Source organism: Leptidea sinapis, chromosome 1 (genome assembly GCF_905404315.1).
Source record: "Leptidea sinapis chromosome 1, ilLepSina1.1, whole genome shotgun sequence".
NCBI classification, from domain to species: domain Eukaryota; kingdom Metazoa; phylum Arthropoda; class Insecta; order Lepidoptera; family Pieridae; genus Leptidea; species Leptidea sinapis.
Window position 1 is genome coordinate 12,658,970 of NC_066265.1, and position 20,615 is coordinate 12,679,584.

The following is a 20,615-nucleotide window of genomic DNA, read 5'->3' on the forward strand; positions in this document are numbered from 1 at the left end:
TGTGAAATGACTTCGTACAAATCGAATCTAAAATTGTATTCTGTTGGATTTTTTTTAAATACCTTTTACTAACTATTGACTACATAATTAAAGTTAGTACATATTGGCGCACTTATCGGCTCTAATAAATTTTAGCTGCTTCGCAGTCAGTGATAGCACTCGTTATCTCGTAGATAAATATATATATATCGATGCGATAGTAGGCGTTCCATTCCGCGCTTAAGGCAAAGAATATAAAATAGTACAAGTACAGAAGTGAGCCTATAGAAGGCTCACTCCACAAAGTCAATTAAATAAATAGGGATTCTTGCGGTCATACATTAAGGTGCAATTCAGATCCTCTCAAATTCGACGCCTCTTGCAAAACTAGCGACTACATTGCCATGGTACAACCACAGTGATACTAATTAACACCACGAGAAAATCAAAAACGCAGAGCTAGATCGGTATTTCAAAATTAGCGAACCGAAGACGTACCTACAGAATAATCAAGAATTATTTGAGAACACGGATCATTTATGAAAGAAACTTGCAATTCGATGCCTTAAAAAGTTATAAACCTACACCAGGATATTCTAAAGCAATAGACGCTAAAGTTAATGAATTGTTAACACTTCCCGAACACATGAAAACTACTAAAACTCTAACTAAACCGAAATCAGCCATAGACAGTATCACCAGTAGTAGAAAAAGAAAAGACAAAAAAAGAAAAAGATATATTATGCCGAAAGATACAGTGAAAGAAGATTAAGATGAAAAACAAAATAAAAAGTAACGGAATGAAAAAACAGGCAGAAACTTGTGACTTAACTAAAGACTAAAGAAAGAAATGTTGAAACAGTTGTTTCGAATGATACCAATGAGTGTGACGAAAGACTGACTTAAAGTAATGAAAATATAAATTTTTATAATTTTTTTTGCATTAGAATTTGAGACAAACAAAAGAAACTGCTACTACTTACTTGAAATCCAGCAAATTTGATAACTTATTTTGTTGAACCATCTAACGTCGATTTGACAGAAGTATCGATGAAAGCTATAAAAAAGGGATTGCCATTAAATGCCTCAAATTGGTAAAAGAGGATTATGGTCTCTATTACACATTTATAAAGCCCTATTTAAATAAATATACGATTGTTTTAATGTAGAGATAAATAAATTTTCAGTCAAGAATACTTGTGTATATTTATTACCTATACACTTGCATAAACAAGGAATGTTATTTAAAATATTTGTGACATGACTGGTGTGAAATAAATAACGACAAAAATATTACTTATAATTAGCTAAATAAATTAAATACTTAGTTACTAAATAATAATTAATCACGTATTAAAATAAAACATTTATAAAAATATGATTGAAGTATTGCATAGCGGAAAGCCTTAATTGTGAACGTTTTCAGAATAGTGAAGGTAGTCATAAAATTATAAATGGCAGCTTGGCTATAAACATACCTTTTATGCAGCGATACAAAACAGCATCCGTAGGTACTATGGCGTTATGAGTTGGTGTTGGGGAGACCTTAAACACACCAGAAACCATTCAAAAGATTTTTCACACCATTATTTGGAGACATTGTTTATAGGTAGATCAGAGGTGCGTTTTCGATTATTTTTTTATAGATACACAGAGGACATACGGGTCACCTGATGGTATGATAATCGCAAGAGCGACATTTTAAAGCGTCGAATAAAGTTCGAAAACTAAAAAAAATGTACGAGGCAAAAATAACCAGGGCCACCACGGTGACAGTCGGAACGGTTCTAAGTATTGCACCGACGGCTTTTTAAGGAACTCCAAATTTCTTCATACAATTTTTACTTTTTAACGGTCGCTATTTTAGCGTTCATGATTGCTGCAAAAAATTATGCATAGCAAAGCACCTTTCTTTTGGCTTTTAACTGACCATACAAAAATTTCAAACTACCCTCAATTCTAGTAACATATCAATTAGTTGTATGAATCTAAAAATATAATATTTACACATTTACATAGTATCTAGTGCGATATTTACATGATAGGTACTTAAAATTATGAATTATTTTGTACATATTTAATTTGTAAGTAGCTTAAATATCATACCATTTAAATATCAAATCGACCAAGGCCTTTCATTTAATGACAAGTTTTTTAAACGCAACTGATCCTCTTGATTACAGCTCACATCATTCGTATTGCGATGATTTTACGTTTTCTAAACTCACAATACGGACTAGTAAAAAAATAAGGACTCCGTGTCACCTTACATAACAGTGTAGCACCAAAACAAGCCGATTAACGTGTAAATACATAGCCCCACGCGCACACTTACACTACTACAGGCCGATTGGCGGCCATTATGAGAATTGTCATCGTCTGTTACAGATCAGTTTGCGTCTCAATAAAATATTTTAAAAATGCCGTAGTGCGTTGTGAAAATGTGTAAAACGGTACTATAGAAGTATTTGTGGCCATATATGATAATTTAAGGGAGAAAAAAAATTGTGTATCACCCGTAACCGCACACACACTAGCATAACAGTGCTTCACTTGCTAATATCACGGCGCGGAGTCCTTCTTTTTTTACTCGTCGATGACTCACAACAGTATGAATGTCATTGTAGATGAATAACTTAGATCATTAATACGTCTATAAAGACTGTAACAGCTGTGAAAACGTCGAAAAAAATTGAGGTCGACAGCAAACGTATTTTTTGAGCAATGCACGCACAGTACTACAAAGTAACATCCAAATCGCGAGTGTAAGACGTAGCTTGTCACGCACGGGTGTTTCTTTTTACATTTAAGTCGGTTCGAGTCCCAGACGAGGCAAGTAATTTTTAGAAAATCTATGAATGCAGAATTACTAACTTTTAAAAATAACAAAAATCTTCTTTCAGTAAAATACCCTATCTACGATATTTAAGGTACTTTAACTTTGCGTCCCATGACTTTGGGACACCCTGTATAATATATGTTCTACTGGTGTCTAAGTAGTAATACGTCGTGCGCATGGCGTCAGAATATATTAAGGTATACTCGCGTCTTACATAAGCCAATCTCTTCTTCAACAATGATCGCCTGGTACCACAAAACACTGTATAATGATTCCTATCTCATTAAATATTATGAATTTGTGTCTGCTCTTTTTACTGACGATTTTTCGTTTCGTCTAGTTACAAATCACAACGATGATAAGAAATTTTCACTTCAATAAATAAAATAATGGTGAATTAATAAGTACTAGGTACTTGCGATCATCGTTGTTCAAGATAGATTACGCTACATTGTTTGTGTCTTTTTGTTAGGATACTTAATATTTATCTTTGTTAATTAGCCTAGCAACTATTAATAATAATCCCAGGAGCGTTGAACGTTTAACGCAACAGTGCTTTCATACCCCCTCCATGGTAGCGTTAAACGTTTAACGCAACCTTGTTGGAAGCCGCATTAGAATTTTACTTCAATAAACAAAAGAGCAATGATAAGAAACAAAGCCAATGATTTCACACATTACGCATATTCATAAAATGCGTTCAACAGTGGTATAAACGGTACTATTGATTTTTTGAAGCGTTTGACAAGGCGTATGATACTGATAAAAACCCCGCTATGCTGCCGCTATATATATATATCATGCTACATTGTAATCCTAAAATTATTAAATTGGACCAACAATTATTTTAAATTAATGTAAATAAATAAGGCTATCTAAATCCCCCGCTAATACGTCAATATGTACGACAGACCCCTGAACATACATACAACTTCAATTTAATTGAAAAATTGCAACAAGTATGCTATTTACTTCTCGCTCACGTGCCAATACCGTCTACACTTGTCCATAAAACATAGCAATAGAAAATAACGATATATTCCTGAACATAAAAAATTGGCACAGGCTCAATGAGACAGCGAATGAACGCATGGGTAAAGCTACTAAACCGTACATAAAAAAGACGTGTGGCACTCGGGGACTGCCGCGGTAAAGCTATTGCATAGCATTTTTATCAACTTATGCAATTATAATTATTTATTTATGCAGTTTTTTTTTTTTTGATAAAATTAATTAAAAAAAAGCAAACGGGAATTGAGTAAAATTTAACTTGCAAGATTTGATTACAGACAGACAACGGGACAGGTGAAACTCAATAAAAATGCTAGTCATAATAATAAAAATTAAAAAAACGTGACAAAAAAGCATACGTGATAACTGCTGTTCCACGGTAACTGCAATGACCGTGACGAAATATCTATATACATCTAGTAAGTAAGTGTTAGGTTATTTTCGTTACGGAATTTCTGGATTCGGTCTCCACGCTCAAGTCCCGCAATAGAAGCTATGCAATAGCTTAAAAATATTTCTAAAAATTAGAGTATATAATTGAAATTGCTCCAACTAGATACCGCAAGCGTTGTCGCAAAGTGCAGCAACTTTTACTACGCCCAAATGGGCGTACTCCAGCCAGTCTCGAACAATGTGTGACGTTGACGTGCCGTATGTTCTGTTATACTTTGCTAATAATTGAAACTAAAATGACGAGTTGCGTAGTAAAACTTTGTAAAAATAATTCTACGAGAAATAAGAAAGACACTGGGATCACATATTATCAGTAATTATTTAAAAAACCACAAAGCGTATGTTACAAAATTTGAAAGATGCCATTATTGAGTGTAAAGATGCCACGCACACAAGCATCTAATAGTTGTCGCAATAAAGAAACTATTGTTCTTAGGTAGTACGGTAGCTACTTGTAGCGCAGCGGAGACCAGTCCTTAACGTAAGTATGGAATATTGGTTTATTTTGGTGAATTGTGTATTTTTTTTATGATTAGTGTTATATAGCTCTACCCATGTATTCATATTTAAATGTGTATTAATAGCAGTTAGATATTATCATTCCTTATTTATCATTAAAATTAAGCTAAATAATTAAAATTTAACAGTTATTTTCCTATATCATAATGGCAGTTATCCAACACTAAACGAAACTCCTATCTTTGGGATCCCCAGTATATTAAAACTTTATTAGCATTCCGGTATTCAGGCACAAAGGATAAAACGACATTCAATCATCCGGTATTAACTGGAATTATCCAGAACGACGAATAATTGTTTTCTACCACCCAAACGGATATTTATTTATCTTTTTTCTACAGAACCTTAAATCATTTATCTAAAACTAGCACATACAACACATTCACATATTGAGCTTGTGTTGTGTGTGTGAATAAGGCGACGCGGTGATGTCATACTTCATATGCACAATTCGTCTCTCTCGCACGCGGCCAAGCTTATGAGCGTGACAGAGATATCCCTTCGTAATAGTGTTTTATATATATATATATATATATATAAGAGGGGCAATGAACATCCGCAGCAACAGTGTCAAGAAGTGTATTGCCGGCCTTTAAGGTGGGAGTATGCTTTTTTCTTGAAGGTCCCTAAGTTGTATCTGTTCGGGAAAACCGCAGCCGGTAATTGATTCCACAAATTTGCTGTGCGAGGCAAGAAATTTCTAGCCAAACGCACGGTTGTAGAATGCCAGACGTGAACGTGATGCGGGTGGTACTTTGCACGTAATATCCGGCGGTGTAATTCGCCCGCTGGAATCAACCCGAACAGCTCCTATGAGCACTCCCCGTGATAAATGCGGTAGAAGATGCAGAGAGAATCCCTGCGTTTCATAAAATTTTATGTTCTTCTTTTATACAGGGGTGAGTATTGTTATATTGGCAGACCTACCTAAGCGATTCATTTCAATTGATATAAACTTGCAAATACATAACCTTTGCCATACAACTTTGTAATACTTATAGTTAATTAATATCGCTAGCTTAAACTAGTTATTGCACCAACAAAATTGAAAGCTACTGCAGGATCAATAATAAAACCTGCTCGTATATCGCTTTAGCACGACGTGACGTCACAAAAACTCCGTGGCAGTCTGACGTGTTTTTGAATCAACTTTAAAAAGGTATTTTGGAATCGTTAAAAATATAATGTTCAATTTAAAGATATTAATAGAAGAGTATAAATAAAATTCAGTCAACAAGCCTATTGTGTGTGTAGTGTTATTATATTCTATATGTCGCAGGTATATTGTCAAAGCTGTGATAGTGGTATTATAATTAAACGGTAGATTGTTAATCGACTTCATTTCTTACAATTTAAAGGTTTTAGGACATTGTAATGTCACGGGTACACTTCAGTGATATTATAATAAATCTAGGTTTATCACGAATGAAGTTAGCAGTGTGAGACGTCGAGCGTTCTGATTGGAAGAAACGGACCAATCAGAGATGGCCTCATAATCTAAAGACCACTAAACTTGTCATTAATTGCCTCACAATATCACTAAAGTTAACCCGTGACATTACAATGTCACTAAAACCAGGCCGTTAAATTGTAAGAAATGAAGTCGATGGACAATCAACCGTTTGATTATAATATCATAAGTGAAATTGTAATCTCACGATATACAAGTACGACAATACAACTGTGACATATAGCATGACAGTAAGATATTTTTTAGTTTCCCGATATTTCCATTATTTTCAAGTTGACGCAGTAATAGATCGAGAAAGAGGGTAGATTGATATTTCTTCTAAAGATTATCAACTACTCGCTTATGACTGAGTAGCCACCGTAATCATGACGTTTGGATCTATAATAGTAAGGCCAACAAGACGAGGTAAAGAATGTAAACAAAGTTTCAGGGGTTCAAACATTTTCATCTATATCTTTGAATATTGAAAAGAATTTACATAATATTTCAAAGGTTGTCCAGATATCTTATCTAGACAACCTTTGAACCTAGATATAAATCTTTCCATAATGAAAATTAACAACTTCCGTAAAGAAAACAAACAGTAACGGATTAATTATAACAAACAACTAAGTAAATATGGAAACGAAAAAACACGTATCACTCCTAACGCAATCTAAACAGGAATAAACTAGTTCATAAAATGGCGAGCCAAATATTGACAACTGCGGTTCTGACTGCTTTCCTGTACCATGAAACATGCTACGAAAGCTATCGTCGACTGACGCCATTACTGCGTACGAGTGATAGGGACAGAAATTATAATCGCTCGCTATCGCAATGTAACTCAGTAACAATCCGTTTGTTTACATTGCTTATCTCGTCTCGCTTGCGTTAATATACGTCGAAATATAGAAAAATTAAAAATCCTTAAAGGATACTCAATATCCCGCAGATCCAAGCCATTAAAGTTATAAGTAAGAGTACTCTTATGCGATATCTCGCTATATTTATCCGTGGTGCCTCCAGGACCTGTGGCTGGGCTAGGTGCCGTTGGGGGTGACCTTCAGGGTGTGAAGCACATACTGGTTGTCCACCGCGCGGTCTTGCGGATTTGTGGAGCTGCTGGCCACGGCGAGAGCTTCCATCTCTGCGCGTCGCATACGTACGTCGCTACCGTGCGATACTTCCAACTGGGGAAACAATTATTATTTATTTAAATACAACACCTTTGAAAAAATTAAAACGCGTGTAATTGTAACTGTAATTAATAATTGTTATGTAATTTTACATTTTTATTATTATTTTAGTAGTAAGTAGTAGTATTATTTTAGTAGTAAGTATTTATCTCGACACATCGAGACCTTTCCAGATCACGTTTTGGGGGAACTGCTGTTGGAATGAGTCAAGACAGTATATGTCAGAGTTGTCATTATGAAGTACCTAGCGCCATTTGTTCCTTTAAACATATGGTTCTTATATTTGGTATGTGCAGTTTTGGGTTTCAATTTAGAAATTATTGGATCCCAGGTGTTAGATAATTTTAGCCAGTCTTCTCTATTGAAATTTGGGTGTTTTTTAATTTCAATAGCCTCACGTAGGTCTTGGGAGAAATCTCTTTTGGTCTGTGTTTCTTATTTATTAAGCGACTCAATGGAGGTAAGGGGCAATATTCCCTGCCTTTAACTATAAAAGTCAACTGATGTTGATCTGCCACCTGATGGTAGAGCACCAACAACAGATCGGGTATGTACCTACTGAATGCTGTTCAAGACAAGAGTAGCATTGACGCGAGTGGAACATCACAGAGCCGGGTCAATTTGAATTCCGTAGTCAGTTCAACCTTTTTGGGAGACTGGGATTTAATATCGACATTCATGAACAAAAAAAATACTCCCGAAAATACGAAATCATTGCAGATTACATTGATTTTAAAATTGCGTTGAAAAAAAGCAAATTGACGCCCTGGGTGGTGCTGGGAGTTTCATGTAACGAGTTTCGCGCAAACGTCTCGATTCTCCAAGAACTTGGCATAAAACAACGCCTTTCGGTGTTGGTACAGAGTCGTATATTAAAATTGTTCGGACAGTTTAAAAACTTTTGGTGCAGAAGCCTAGTAAAAAAAATGGCTTTATTATCTTTGATTCCTTTTTTTATCTCACTATCACCCAATCGCTATCAATACACCCGAAAATCTGTACTTAATTACTGAAATAAGTAAATGATAGTAAGGGTCCATCCACAAATTACGTCACAGGTTTTTTTTATGGAATAGGAGGACAAACGAGCGTACGGGTCACCTGGTGTTAAGCGATCAACGCCGCCCATACTCTCTTGCAACACCAGAGGAATCACAAGAGCGTTGCCGGCCTTTAAGGAAGGTGTACGCGATTTTCTTGAAGGTACCCATGTCGTATCGTCCCGGAAACACCACACAAGGAAGCTCATTCCACAGCTTCGTAGTACGTGGAAGAAAGCTCCTTGAAAACCGCAGTGTGGAGGACCGCCACACATCCAGGTGGTGGGGATGATATCCTAACTTGTGGCGTGTCGTGCGAAGGTTGAAATTCAGCGGCAGGAATCAGGTTAAACAGCTCTTCGGAACACTCCCCGTGATAAATGCGATAGAAGACACACAATGAAGCGACGTCTCTACGCAACGCCAAGTGATCCAGCCGTTTACAGAGCGCTAGGTCCCCGACAATTCGAGCTGCTCTGCGTTGCACGCGGTCAAATGGATCGAGCTGATACTGGGATGCGCCAGACCAGAGATGACAGCAATACTCCATGTGAGGCCGGACCTGCGCTTTGTAGAGCGCTAGAATGTAGGCCGGCTTGAAGTATTGCCGTGCTCTATTTATGACTCCCAGTTTCTTCGAAGCCAATTTGGTTTTGCCCTCCAGATGGCCACGGAATTGGCAATCGCTCGAGATTTCGAGACCCAGTATTCCAATACTAGGCGAGGCTTTAAGGAAAGTGTTCTCGAAGAGCGGTGAAACGGCAAATGGGGTTTTTTTAGTGGTAAACGCGCAAACTTGAGTCTTCTGGGGGTTAAATTGGACAAGGTTCAACTTACCCCATTCCTCATTATCATTAGTCTCGAGAGAGGACTCTATAGAATAGCATGGCCTGTGCATACGGCATCACCAGTGCTGTCGTCTGCATAGCAATGAATGTTGGCGGTGTCCAACATATCATTGATATGCAGAAGAAACAGCGTGGGAGATAGCACACAGCCTTGGGGCACTCCAGCGTTCACGGGCTTGGGATTCGAGTAATAACCATCGACAACGACCTGTATGCTGCGCCCAGTGAGGAAGCTGGAGGTCCACTTGCATAAGCTCTCGGGAAGCCCAAATGATGGAAGTTTTGCGAGGAGCGCCTTGTGCCATACACGATCAAAGGCCTTCGCTATATCCAGGCTAACTGCCAGGCCTTCCCCATTGCTTTCAATAGCCGCCGCCCATCTATGTGTTAGGTATACCAGAAGATCGCCAGTCGACCGACCATGGCGAAAGCCGTACTGCCGATCGTTGATCAACTGGTGACTCTCAAGGTATACCAAGAGCTGGCGGTTAATTATGCTCTCCATGATTTTGGAGAGTAGGGAGGTAATAGCAATAGGCCTCTAGTTTGCCGGATCCGAACTGTCTTCTTTTTTTGGGATCGGATGGACAAGGGCTGACTTCCATGAATCAGGGACTACGCCTTTTGAATAAGAGTGCCGGAATAAACACGTTAGCACCGGCGTCAACTCAGGGGCACACGTTCTAAGCACGATTGGAGAAATGCCATCCGGCCCGCTCGTATTTGTATTAAATTATCCTATTCTTTCACAATAAATTCATTTTCTTTAGAAATTTCATTTTGTTAAAAAAATGTTAAGTTGCTTATGTACCTTAGCTTCTGCAGTATATTCTAATATTGTTAATTTCTGTTATTAAAAGAACTTATAAAGACAACAGCTGTTTTTTTACATGATAGGACCCTAAAAATATTATTTTAAAAATAAAATACGTTATAATGTTAAAAACCATCCTAAAATTTAAATAAGTACATGTTGCTTAGACTATTTTGATGTGTGTATTTCCAAGTATAGTTGGTTATTGTTGGTGATATGAAGTATCAATTAAACTGAAACAAAGAGTTCAATAATACTTAGATACATTCTGAACACTGTTTTAATATCATGAATTTCTAAATGTACAATTGCAGGATTTCTCTCAAATGTTACCAGTTGTGACAAGGTTACGGAGGAGGGGACAAAATATTATGATGAAATTCGGGTGAAGTATAACGGATGGCCCGTAATCTAGACGGCGCTACTATTGTAGATTTGATCAAACATACCAAGATTTATGAATGACGGGGCATTCGGACTTAAGCGGTTAGGCTTAACATGTCGATAAATTTTGATACAAATTTTATTTGTATGTTTATTTATTGAACTTCACTGAAAAAATAACGTATTCAACATAGATTAAGTATTGGTCTCCGCTGCGTTTTATTAGTTTCAATGTTTCAAAATAACACGAAGCGTATGTTACAAAATTTTAAGGATGCCATTGAGTGACAAGATGCCACGCACACAAACATCTAATAAATGACATAATAAAAAAGTTATTGTACTTAGGTAGTGCGGTATCCAGTTGGAGCGCAGCGGACTCCAATCCTTAATATAAAGTATTCAAATATGTCACAGAAATAACAAAGTTGTACATAATATAAAGACAATCAATCCCATACACACAAAAACAAACAAAAAAAATATATAAAACTTACCACAAAAGCAGCCACTAATCACAGCCAGCAAAAAAGTAACGACAACAAATAAAAAGCCATACAGTGAAAAAAAAAAACTTTAATAAAAAAAAAATACAACCAAAATTACGATTAAAGCTTGAGAAGAACGTTCAGTTCGTTTGTACATAAACCTATTCTAATTGGTTATTCAATAATAATAACAGTCCATTGCATTATTAAATATTAAATTCCTTTTATTGCAATACAACTACAGCTTTTCTCTGACAAACAAGGGATTTCCTGTTGAATTTAAAATACTATTTTCTCCTTTGTTTTAATCCTAAATCAATATTCAAAATAAAACAGTAATTAACCGTTTTGACAAATAATATATGATGAAATATTGAGATGTATAGGATGTTCAATAAATTATAGATAGAAAAAAAAAGATTGAATTAGGCGTTACTTTGCGGAAATCCATAATTATACAAATTATATAAGTTTTCTTTAGTGTTAATTCCGCCAATATTTGTTTTTAAAACGATTCGACACGTGTTTCGCCTCTACACGAGGCAGCCTCAGGACGTGTTGTCTCGCCAAAATCTGGCACGAAACAAATATTGGCGGAATTAACACTGAAGAAAACTTAAATCATATGTATAGATTGAAAATACAATAATAACGCACACGGCGTATTTTAAAAAAGTCAAGTCAAAGTAGATTAAATTATGATTCTATATTGGCTTATTTTAATGCTAAAATATATTTTTTTAAATTTTGGATCGCGTACCTATCATATCATAGGAGAGGAACACAAAATCTGACATCAGGCATATTATAAAATAACATTTAAAGAAAAAAAACTTTGTCAGCGTTTATCTGGCTTCAATTGTATATTTAGGCAACATGAAAGGCAAAAACAAAAAATGCGTATTTTTTCCCACAGTATTTAACACCAACATATTTACACTCTGCGAAAGAGCGAGATAGCCTCATATTGTGTCTTACTGCATTAAATATGAAGAAAACGTAAATTATATCGAGATATATATTAACATTCCGTGAACTTAACTATGCTAACTTATAAGAATAAAACGTTAAATTAATTAACCTAATTTTAGAACAAAAAAATGCATAATTTACAAAAAAAAACAGTTGCTCTCACAAAACTTAATCCTAAGCATCAAAATAAAAATTAATCATCTAAGATATCAACAGAGAACATAATAAGCTACATTATTAAATAAAAAGTGAAAATAAATTTAATATTTAATGGCTTAGAAAAATATGAATAGAACTTAGATTAAGGGTTGGTCTCCACTGCGCTCCAACTAGATACCGCAGGCGTAGTCGCAAAGTGCTGCAACTAATACTATGCCCAAGTTGTACGCCAGTTTTGAACAATGTGTAACATTGACGTGTCACATGTTCTGTTAAACTTTGCTAATAATTGAAACTAAAATGCCGGGTTGCGTGGTAAAACTTTGTAAAAAGAATACTACAAGAAATAAGAAAGACACTGGGATCACATATCATAAGTATTTTGTATTTTATTAATTTCAATGTAAAATAACACAAAGCGTATGTTACAAAATTTGAAAGATGCCATCGAGTGTCAAGATGCCATGCACACTAGCATATAACAGTTGCCGTAATAAAACAGCTATTTGTTCTTAGATAACGCGGTATCTAGTTGGAGTAATTTAAAAGAAATATTTATAATGACGATTCAAAAACGCTTAGTTTAAGCCTAATTCAATAAAGTTTATTTGACTTTGAGATACTTTTCTAAGCCATAATTTTTTCTTTACTTAAAAGTTAAAACATTAAAGTAATAATAACATAATAATTAACTGTTAAATAATAGTAAATTTAAAAGAATATTTTAAGTTATTTAATATATATGGATTTCATTGTAATATTATCTTAAATTCTACGCTAGTCGGAAGAGATACTAAACAGAATACAATCTAATTGGCACCAAAAAAATCAAATTTAAATATTATTATTATGTGAAATTCATAGACTTCGTCATATTACCCGATATATTTTGAATCTCTATTATCCAGTAGGTATATATAGCTCATTTTTAAAATTACTAATAGGATATCTATATATATATATATATATATATATATATATATATATATATATATATATATATATATATATATATTGAAAATGGTCATTGTTTGAGGCACAATCACGCCTAAACCACTCATCGTATAGACATGAAACTGCCACAATTAGATGCGAAATTTATCCCGGATTGTTTATGGCTACTTACTTTTCGAATTCCAACGTTCCTTTCTTTTTTTATTACTGTTTTACTTTTATGAACATTTTTCAAAGGAAATTAAAAAAATATATCGATATGAATAAAATTTAATTTATTTCCTTTTAAAACTCGCCCAGCGACGCGGAAACCGATGGTATTATATATATGGCAACAAGATTATTCGGAGTGCAATAGTTTGAGAAAGATATTAGCCAACACTGAACAACTAAACTAACTGACAACACTAAGCATCTACGACACAGTCTGTGCAAAGCTCACTTGTCTCGCCCCCTCCTGGCAGACGACGTACTCAGTCAGCGTGACGTCAGCGGCACCGCCAGACTCTAGCGGTATTGGGTTGGCTCTGAAGTGCTCCAGCATGTCATGCACGTTTGGGAACCAGAGATGTTGCACCCGACACTGACCCGCGTCACTGAGCGTCATTCGTAAATGTTTCGCTCGACCCTGGAAGAAGTAATCAAATTTTTCACGTGAGGATGGAAAGGTGTAAGGTTCCCCACCTTACTACAGATCCAAGGTGAACAGCAACTTTTTAAACCCCTAAAAAGTTGAATAAGTTAGGTTTTTAAGGATGCATAAAAAAAAGAATACCATTTGTAGTGTATTGACATCTAGTCTGACCTGAATATGTGATAATGTCACTGTCATGATATCAACAGTGACTTAATGTCACCGTGTGATGTTGAGTGCTATATAAGAAATGCACAGTACAGCGGAAAGCCAATTCGAATTGGCTATCGGTTGCGTGTGGACGTCCCCGGGTGTAGTGCTACATAGTAAAGATTAGTTGTTTCACTCGAGAGCAACCGAGGAACACTACACCATTTAAAAGAGAAGTTTTCCAGACACAGGATTCAAATTTTGAACTTAATTGGCTTTATCTTTTGATTGAGTAGATTTAGAAGCTTGCTATTTTTAGCAGCTTCAAGTGAATGTTACATAAGACCATAGAATAAAAAATGTAGCGCATGTGTAACAATTATGCTGTGCGGCGGAACTTTGCATGTTCGAATTGGATTAGTGAAAATACTTTAGATCCTTCAGTGAAACCATACCAACAGATGCAAAAATATATAAAACTGACTATACTAATAAGTGGAGAGCCATTTGTTTCCTTCGAATAATACTTATACCATAAGATGCAGCATGTTTTGGAAAATGTTTTAGTATATAATTTATGGTGATTACTTAATCGCAATCTATATTTTTTTGACTCAGAAATACCAATTCATTCCACATTTCATTACATATGACAATTCATACAATGAGTGGGCATGAGGTACCTAATTTACATGGCAAGACAATGTTTGCCAGGTCAGCACGTGTATAAATCAAAGAAAACAAGCTTAATATTCTAAAAATTCACCTGAAAGTTGAATGTGAGCACATATTCCCCTCTTCTTGTTTCACTCTGCCTCACAAGATAGCAGCCATGTGCTGATGTACCTCCAGCCAGTACACAAGCAGCAGCGGCAGCCCGCGCTAGTGTTCCATGGAACCAGGGCCACTCTGCCAATGATACTCTAGCACCCACCTCACAAGACTCTTCTGCAATTGAACCTAGAAACCATTGAATGGTTTAATTACATATTGCTCTGCCTGCAGAGCCCTGACATTACATTTGTTTTTTAACCGACTTCTAAAACGAGGAGGTTCTCAATTTGATCAGTATTTTTTTTTATGTATGTACACCGATTACTCTGAGATTTATGATCCGATTTAAGTAATTCTTCATTAGTTCGATGCGGAATAGATGCCATTTGGTGCCATACATTTTTAATATATTATATATAATATATAAAGTTAAATAGAGAGCGGAGCGGTAAATTTTTTAGGGCGGCAAAATTTTGAAAGTGAAATATTTTTCGTCTTATATATATATAGTGAAATATATTTAGTCTTATCAAGATTGCTCAATATAATTAATTAATTCTCTTGATTAATAATTTTTGGTTTAAATGATAATTCAAGAAATTCAATTTATCCATTATTTGTAAATTATAATTTTGGCACGTTAAGTAAAAATTAATAATAAAAACGATTTAATCAATTTATTTCCTTGGAGATTTAAAAAAATAAACGACTTTTTATTTTCTGGAATTAAAGAAATTTTATTAGTATTTTTTTTTTAAAAATAAAAAAAATCCAGTATTGGGGCGGATTTCTTTCCGGTGCCCAGGAGCGGCATTAAGTTTAAATACGGCCCTGTTTATATGTATAATGCTTTCCATTAAATAGTGGAGAAATACAGTTATTTTTGAGGATTCTAATGTGATGTCGTAAATAATAAAAATTTTCCTCTTACATTGCAAATGCAGGATACGAGATTTATCAAAATGTACTAAGTAGGTAGTAGGTCTACAGAAAACTCCGCTATGGTATATGTCTATCTCTTATGGACATCCCACAATAACATTTTTTTGTCATTTACTTTTTACAACAAATAATGGCTAATTTTCAAAGCGATTTTAACCAATACAGCATTAATCCTTATCTAATTAAATAACTTAAATACATTGTTGATTTAATATAGATCTATATGGCCCTTTACAGCACATGATTTAAATGAATATTTTCGAAGATATAACAGATTTAAAAATTGGGGGACGTAGGCGTTTGCGGCGGTTCCGGCCGGCCGGAACGGCGGGAGCGTGCCTATAACTCTAAAATTAAACGCGTGCGGGCCACATCCTTCCTTGTTGCCAGGCTCCTGTGATTCTATGTAGTGACCAATCTACTTGTTTGCCTACCTCTTTCATAAAAAATACACAGACATCATATGTTTTGATTTTGTAAAATTTGCAATTAGATAGCTGATCAATGTAATATAACAGATAAACTATCTATGAAAGTCTTTAAACATGACATTAGCTGGATTGTGGTCCACAGAAGCCATTACAGAAAGAATAGAATAACAAAGTAAAAACTTTTTTGATTGTTCAATACTTAGAAAGATTTGTGCTGATTTAATTTGATTGAAAACCTTTTTAACCTTTGATTGATCTGTATAAATACTACTGGACAGGCAGTTCGATTTATTTGACAGCAAATTTTTTGGTCCTATTTGAAGCACCAGATATGAGCATCCAGCGAACTAATTTTGATTTATAATACAAATTACTACGAAGGAACGTACAATACTCTGAATCGTTTTCCCTGTTATTATATACTTCAAAAATCAACATAATAAAGTACACAATTTTTTTTGTAAATAGTTTCCCACCATCTGTGTTGTCCACTAGGTTTTCATCACTAGTTTTAGCAACGCAGACTATGGCTACATGGCCAACAGCACCAAAATGGCAAATATCAAACAAGCAAAAGAGCACTTTGACAGTTACAGTCCAGTGGTATATAGTAGAGGTCAGTCAAAACTTAGTGTTTTGTCGTCTCATAATTATTGTTTATAAGATAAACCTTAATTCATTTAATTACATAGTTCCGCCTCCTCTGGTGTATCACTCGTAAGATCGATATTGCTACTACTGGTTGGTAGATCTCTCCTTGGAGGCAGGTCTGGAGGTGCAGGTTCTGGTAAGCTAGCCAGAGACTCAGGAGGTGGTTGTGTTGTAGGTGCTGACCTCATGCAGTATTTTATGGTGGCAAGCCATGACTTCATATCATCAACATCAGCAGCTTCTATTACATATTCCATATTATTATCAGCCTGAAAACATATAATTAACATTATTAATTTTACTGGCAAAGTAGTTGCCAGTCTATGGTCTACAAGGTCAACAATCTCATGAAATCATTTAGCAAATTGGAGGCTTAGCTAGACTAAATCCGTAATGAGAAATAACAACACAAACTATAAGAAATTTAATCTTGATGTAAATAAAAACACGAACTATATCATTATTTTTGTGAGAGGCATCTTTGCATAGGATCTATATAGTAGATAATATAGATAGTGGCTAGATCTGCATACCTTTTTCTGACATCAAGCAATAGTGTTCCTATTTGTGTTTTGGTTTGAAGGGTAACATGGGTAGATTGTGATTATTGTATAGAGATAGAGATGTCTGTACAATATTGTATATTTTTATTGAAAAGAGCGCAAAAAAAAAGCTGGGAGAGTTTCTTGCGCCACTTCTTCTCTCTCAGAGCGCCATTTGTTTCCGAAGCGGTAGTAGTAGTATCTAGTAGTTATTAGAAATGACATCAAAAAGTATTCTAAAGGAATCAATTTTGAGAAAATAAATGCCTTTTAACACAGCTTGTGAAATAACAACTTTTGTTTTTTAAATTATCCTGATCAATTACCATTTTACTATCGTATTTCTCATAGAAACCCCAAAAGTAATTTTATTCCACTTCATTATTTTCTTATAATTACTGCTATCATAGGAAACAGGTTGTTGGCCAACAGCCAAAATATATAATTTAATCACTCATTTATAATTGGGTATATGTGAATAATGCACCTGATATGGGTATCTTATCTGAATTTAATGTAATAATATATTTGAACAGCATGAGTTGTTACATAATTTTTTTGATGGATTAGGAGACACAAGTACATAAGACATCTGCCAGTGAGTGATCATTGCACATCCTATCATGAAACATAAGTGTGCCAGCCATTAATACAATATGATGGATGAATGTCTCAAGCTGTAGACAGTCGAAGGAGGTGATACCTGCACTGTCGCCCAAACTGACACGTAGACTTATCAGCCTCAACAGACATGACATCCGTATAATGGTGGGCACCCTAACGGGTCACACATCACTAAACGAACACCTTTTCACAATCGGCGTAACGGACAGTCCTAAGTGCAGATGCTGTCTGCCCGAAGACGGGAGAAAATGTGCGGGGGTGGCCAACCAACGGGCAAAAACCATAACCAATACGAGTTCTCTCCAGGAAGTCTGCGAACACCACAGGAATGTTCTGAATTTCTGGAAGGAGCTGGGCTGGTTGGAGTAACTGGCCATGACTGCACGCAAAATGGACCCATGCTAGCGGTTTAATTGCGGAATCAGGAGCCCCTATACCATACCATTAATACAATAACAATCACATCACACTAAAACCATAACCCTAATATGACATAGAATGTCTCATGAGAAGTAAACATAAACATCTTACCTTTAATACAAATGTATTTTCATGGTCTGGCATTTCTAATGCCGTGGTCTCCCTTGCTTCAGATATAAGGAAACAGAACACACCACTACGTGGTTTTTGTGATTTTGGTGGTGAATAAAACTCTAACATGTATCCACCAACAGTTTTAACTAAAGCTAACCTACATTTCTCCCATTTCTGAGCACTACCTGGCTGCTCCAGGCTTTCAGGTGTTAAATAATTAACTAGACCTTCCTTTCTGCACTCCACAACAATCTTTGCTAATTTTGTTTTACTATGTTTGTTTAGATTTGACGATAATTCTACTTCGTCAGAATTTTGTTTTTGAAACAGTCCTTTCCCACGTCTAAGTCCCTTGAATGACAGTCTTCTAAAGAATGGTTTGTGATGCGTTTTAGGCGATTCCGTTTCTGAGTAGTCGCTGTCGTCATGACCTGCATGCGAGCCGTTAGGCAGCTTGTAATGAGCTTTCAGTTTACTGAATTCGAATTCAAATTGGTCGGAAAAGCATTCTACGAACTTTTTAAGCAGTTCTTTTTGCGATGTATAAGGTCTAGCGTTACCATCTATAGTACTGCTCTGTATATAATGAACGTAAGCCTTGGCAAAGTCCTGAGCGGCAGTTTTGGCCTGACGCTCACAGAACTCGACCCATCCGTCGGGATCGCCGTCGGACGGGCCGGCCATGGCAAGCAATTTCTTTAATAGCTCCACTTGTAATGCAACAATACACCACTTGTTAACATAACAAGCCAATAATTTCTAGTTTAATTGTACACTGTTATTTTTTTAATAATATCACAATTTTGGAATTAAAATCACTATGTATTCAAAATACATTTAACATTCATGATGCTTAGATTTGACAATAGTTTGACAATTGATATTTGATAGACAAATGACAACGACAGCGAGCAGTGTCAGATTTGAACAATGTAAATGTAGATATGATAGAAAAAAAGAGCGGGAAACTTAAGATCGGTCGCACGTAATTTTAATAATTTTTCATTTTATTTTTAAATTTCATGTAAATATTTAGATATTTTGATCAGATAAGTAGTAGTTTGTATATATTTTAGTAGTTAGTTTTTATTAAAGTGTTAATTTGTGTAAATATCGTCCTATTGGTAAGTCTTCTTTTCTTCACTTTTCTATAATATGATGGACCCCCCGGATGATCCTGGGGGGACAGCCCCTGATATAGGTCATGTAGTGACAATTTCTAATAATGACGAAGGTAGCACTATGGATACAGATGGTTCTGCGTCTCAGACATCTAGTGGCCGTAAAAGAGTGTCAGCTCGACCCAGAATATGCAGACACTGTAATAAAAGACGACGAAAACACCGTGGTGATAAGAAAGATATTAAGGAAAGTGATTGCAAATGTGTAGACATTACTGACAAACAAATTCTTTCCAAAGTCGATTCCTGCAATAATTCTTCTATAGTAGTAGAGACAATACAAAAAAATAACACAGACACTCCACAACAGCCACAGCCCCCTGTTGCAAGGCTGTTATATAACTCATTAGATGCTGCTCCTTTTGTTGTACACATTCAGAAACAGTATTCATCTCCCGATGATAATGTTACTTTACATCCAGTTACGTTTGGTCGTTTTCTCAAAAGAAATTCTATTAAAAATATTGTGAATGGAAGTTTAAAAAGGATAGGCCGGAATAGGTTATCTATTTCTTTTTCTAAGTACCAAGATGCAAATGACTTTGTTGAAAACAAAAATTTAGAAAATGAAAAATATAAGGCTTTTATTCCATCATTTTCTGTGAGTAGAATAGGAATAGTCAGAGGAGTACCAGCTGAGTGGTCTGAAGAGGAAATAAAAGATAATGTTTCTGTTCCTATTGGCTGTGGTCCAATCATAAAAATTAGGAGAATAAAACGAAAGATGATGATTGATGGACAAAACCATCTTAAATGTACTGAGTCTGTGGTATTTACTTTTGATGGACAGTTTTTGCCTAAACGAGTATATATGTGCTACACTTCTCTTACTGTAGACTTGTATATATATCCTACTATTCAATGCTACAATTGTTGTCGGTTTGGTCATGTGAAATCTCAATGCAGATCTAAACCAAGATGTTTTAGATGTGGTCAAGGACATAGTGGTGATAACTGCTCTGTTCAAGATGATTTTATATCTTGTTGTTTATGTAAAGGTTCCCATATTGCAACTGATAAAAAATGTTTAGCATATGAAAGAC

At 35.4% G+C, this 20,615-nt stretch overlaps 1 protein-coding gene across 1 annotated transcript; it reads right to left on the reverse strand.

Annotated features, from left to right (window-relative positions):
- Nucleotides 1-1,171: 1,171 nt before the first annotated feature.
- Nucleotides 1,172-19,239, reverse strand: LOC126966894 (SH2B adapter protein 1). Its single transcript, XM_050811187.1, has 5 exons — nt 18,389-19,239; nt 16,729-16,960; nt 14,660-14,853; nt 13,552-13,737; nt 1,172-7,444 (listed from the first exon to the last, which is right to left on the reverse strand). The coding sequence occupies exons 1-5, from the start codon at nt 19,073-19,075 to the stop codon at nt 7,295-7,297; spliced, it is 1,449 nt and encodes a 482-aa protein (XP_050667144.1). The 5' UTR covers nt 19,076-19,239; the 3' UTR covers nt 1,172-7,294.
- Between the last annotated feature and the right edge of the window lie 1,376 nt (nt 19,240-20,615).

Coding starts and splice junctions, on each gene's coding strand:
- LOC126966894 (XM_050811187.1), bottom strand. CDS start 19,075: ATGGCCGGCCCGTCCGACGGCGATCCCGACGGATGGGTCGAGTTCTGT. Junction 13,738..14,659: donor TGCTCACATTCAACTTTCAG/GTGAATTTTTAG, acceptor TACTTCTTCCAG/GGTCGAGCGAAACATTTACG. Junction 7,445..13,551: donor GCCAGGAGGGGGCGAGACAA/GTGAGCTTTGCA, acceptor TTGTTTCCCCAG/TTGGAAGTATCGCACGGTAG.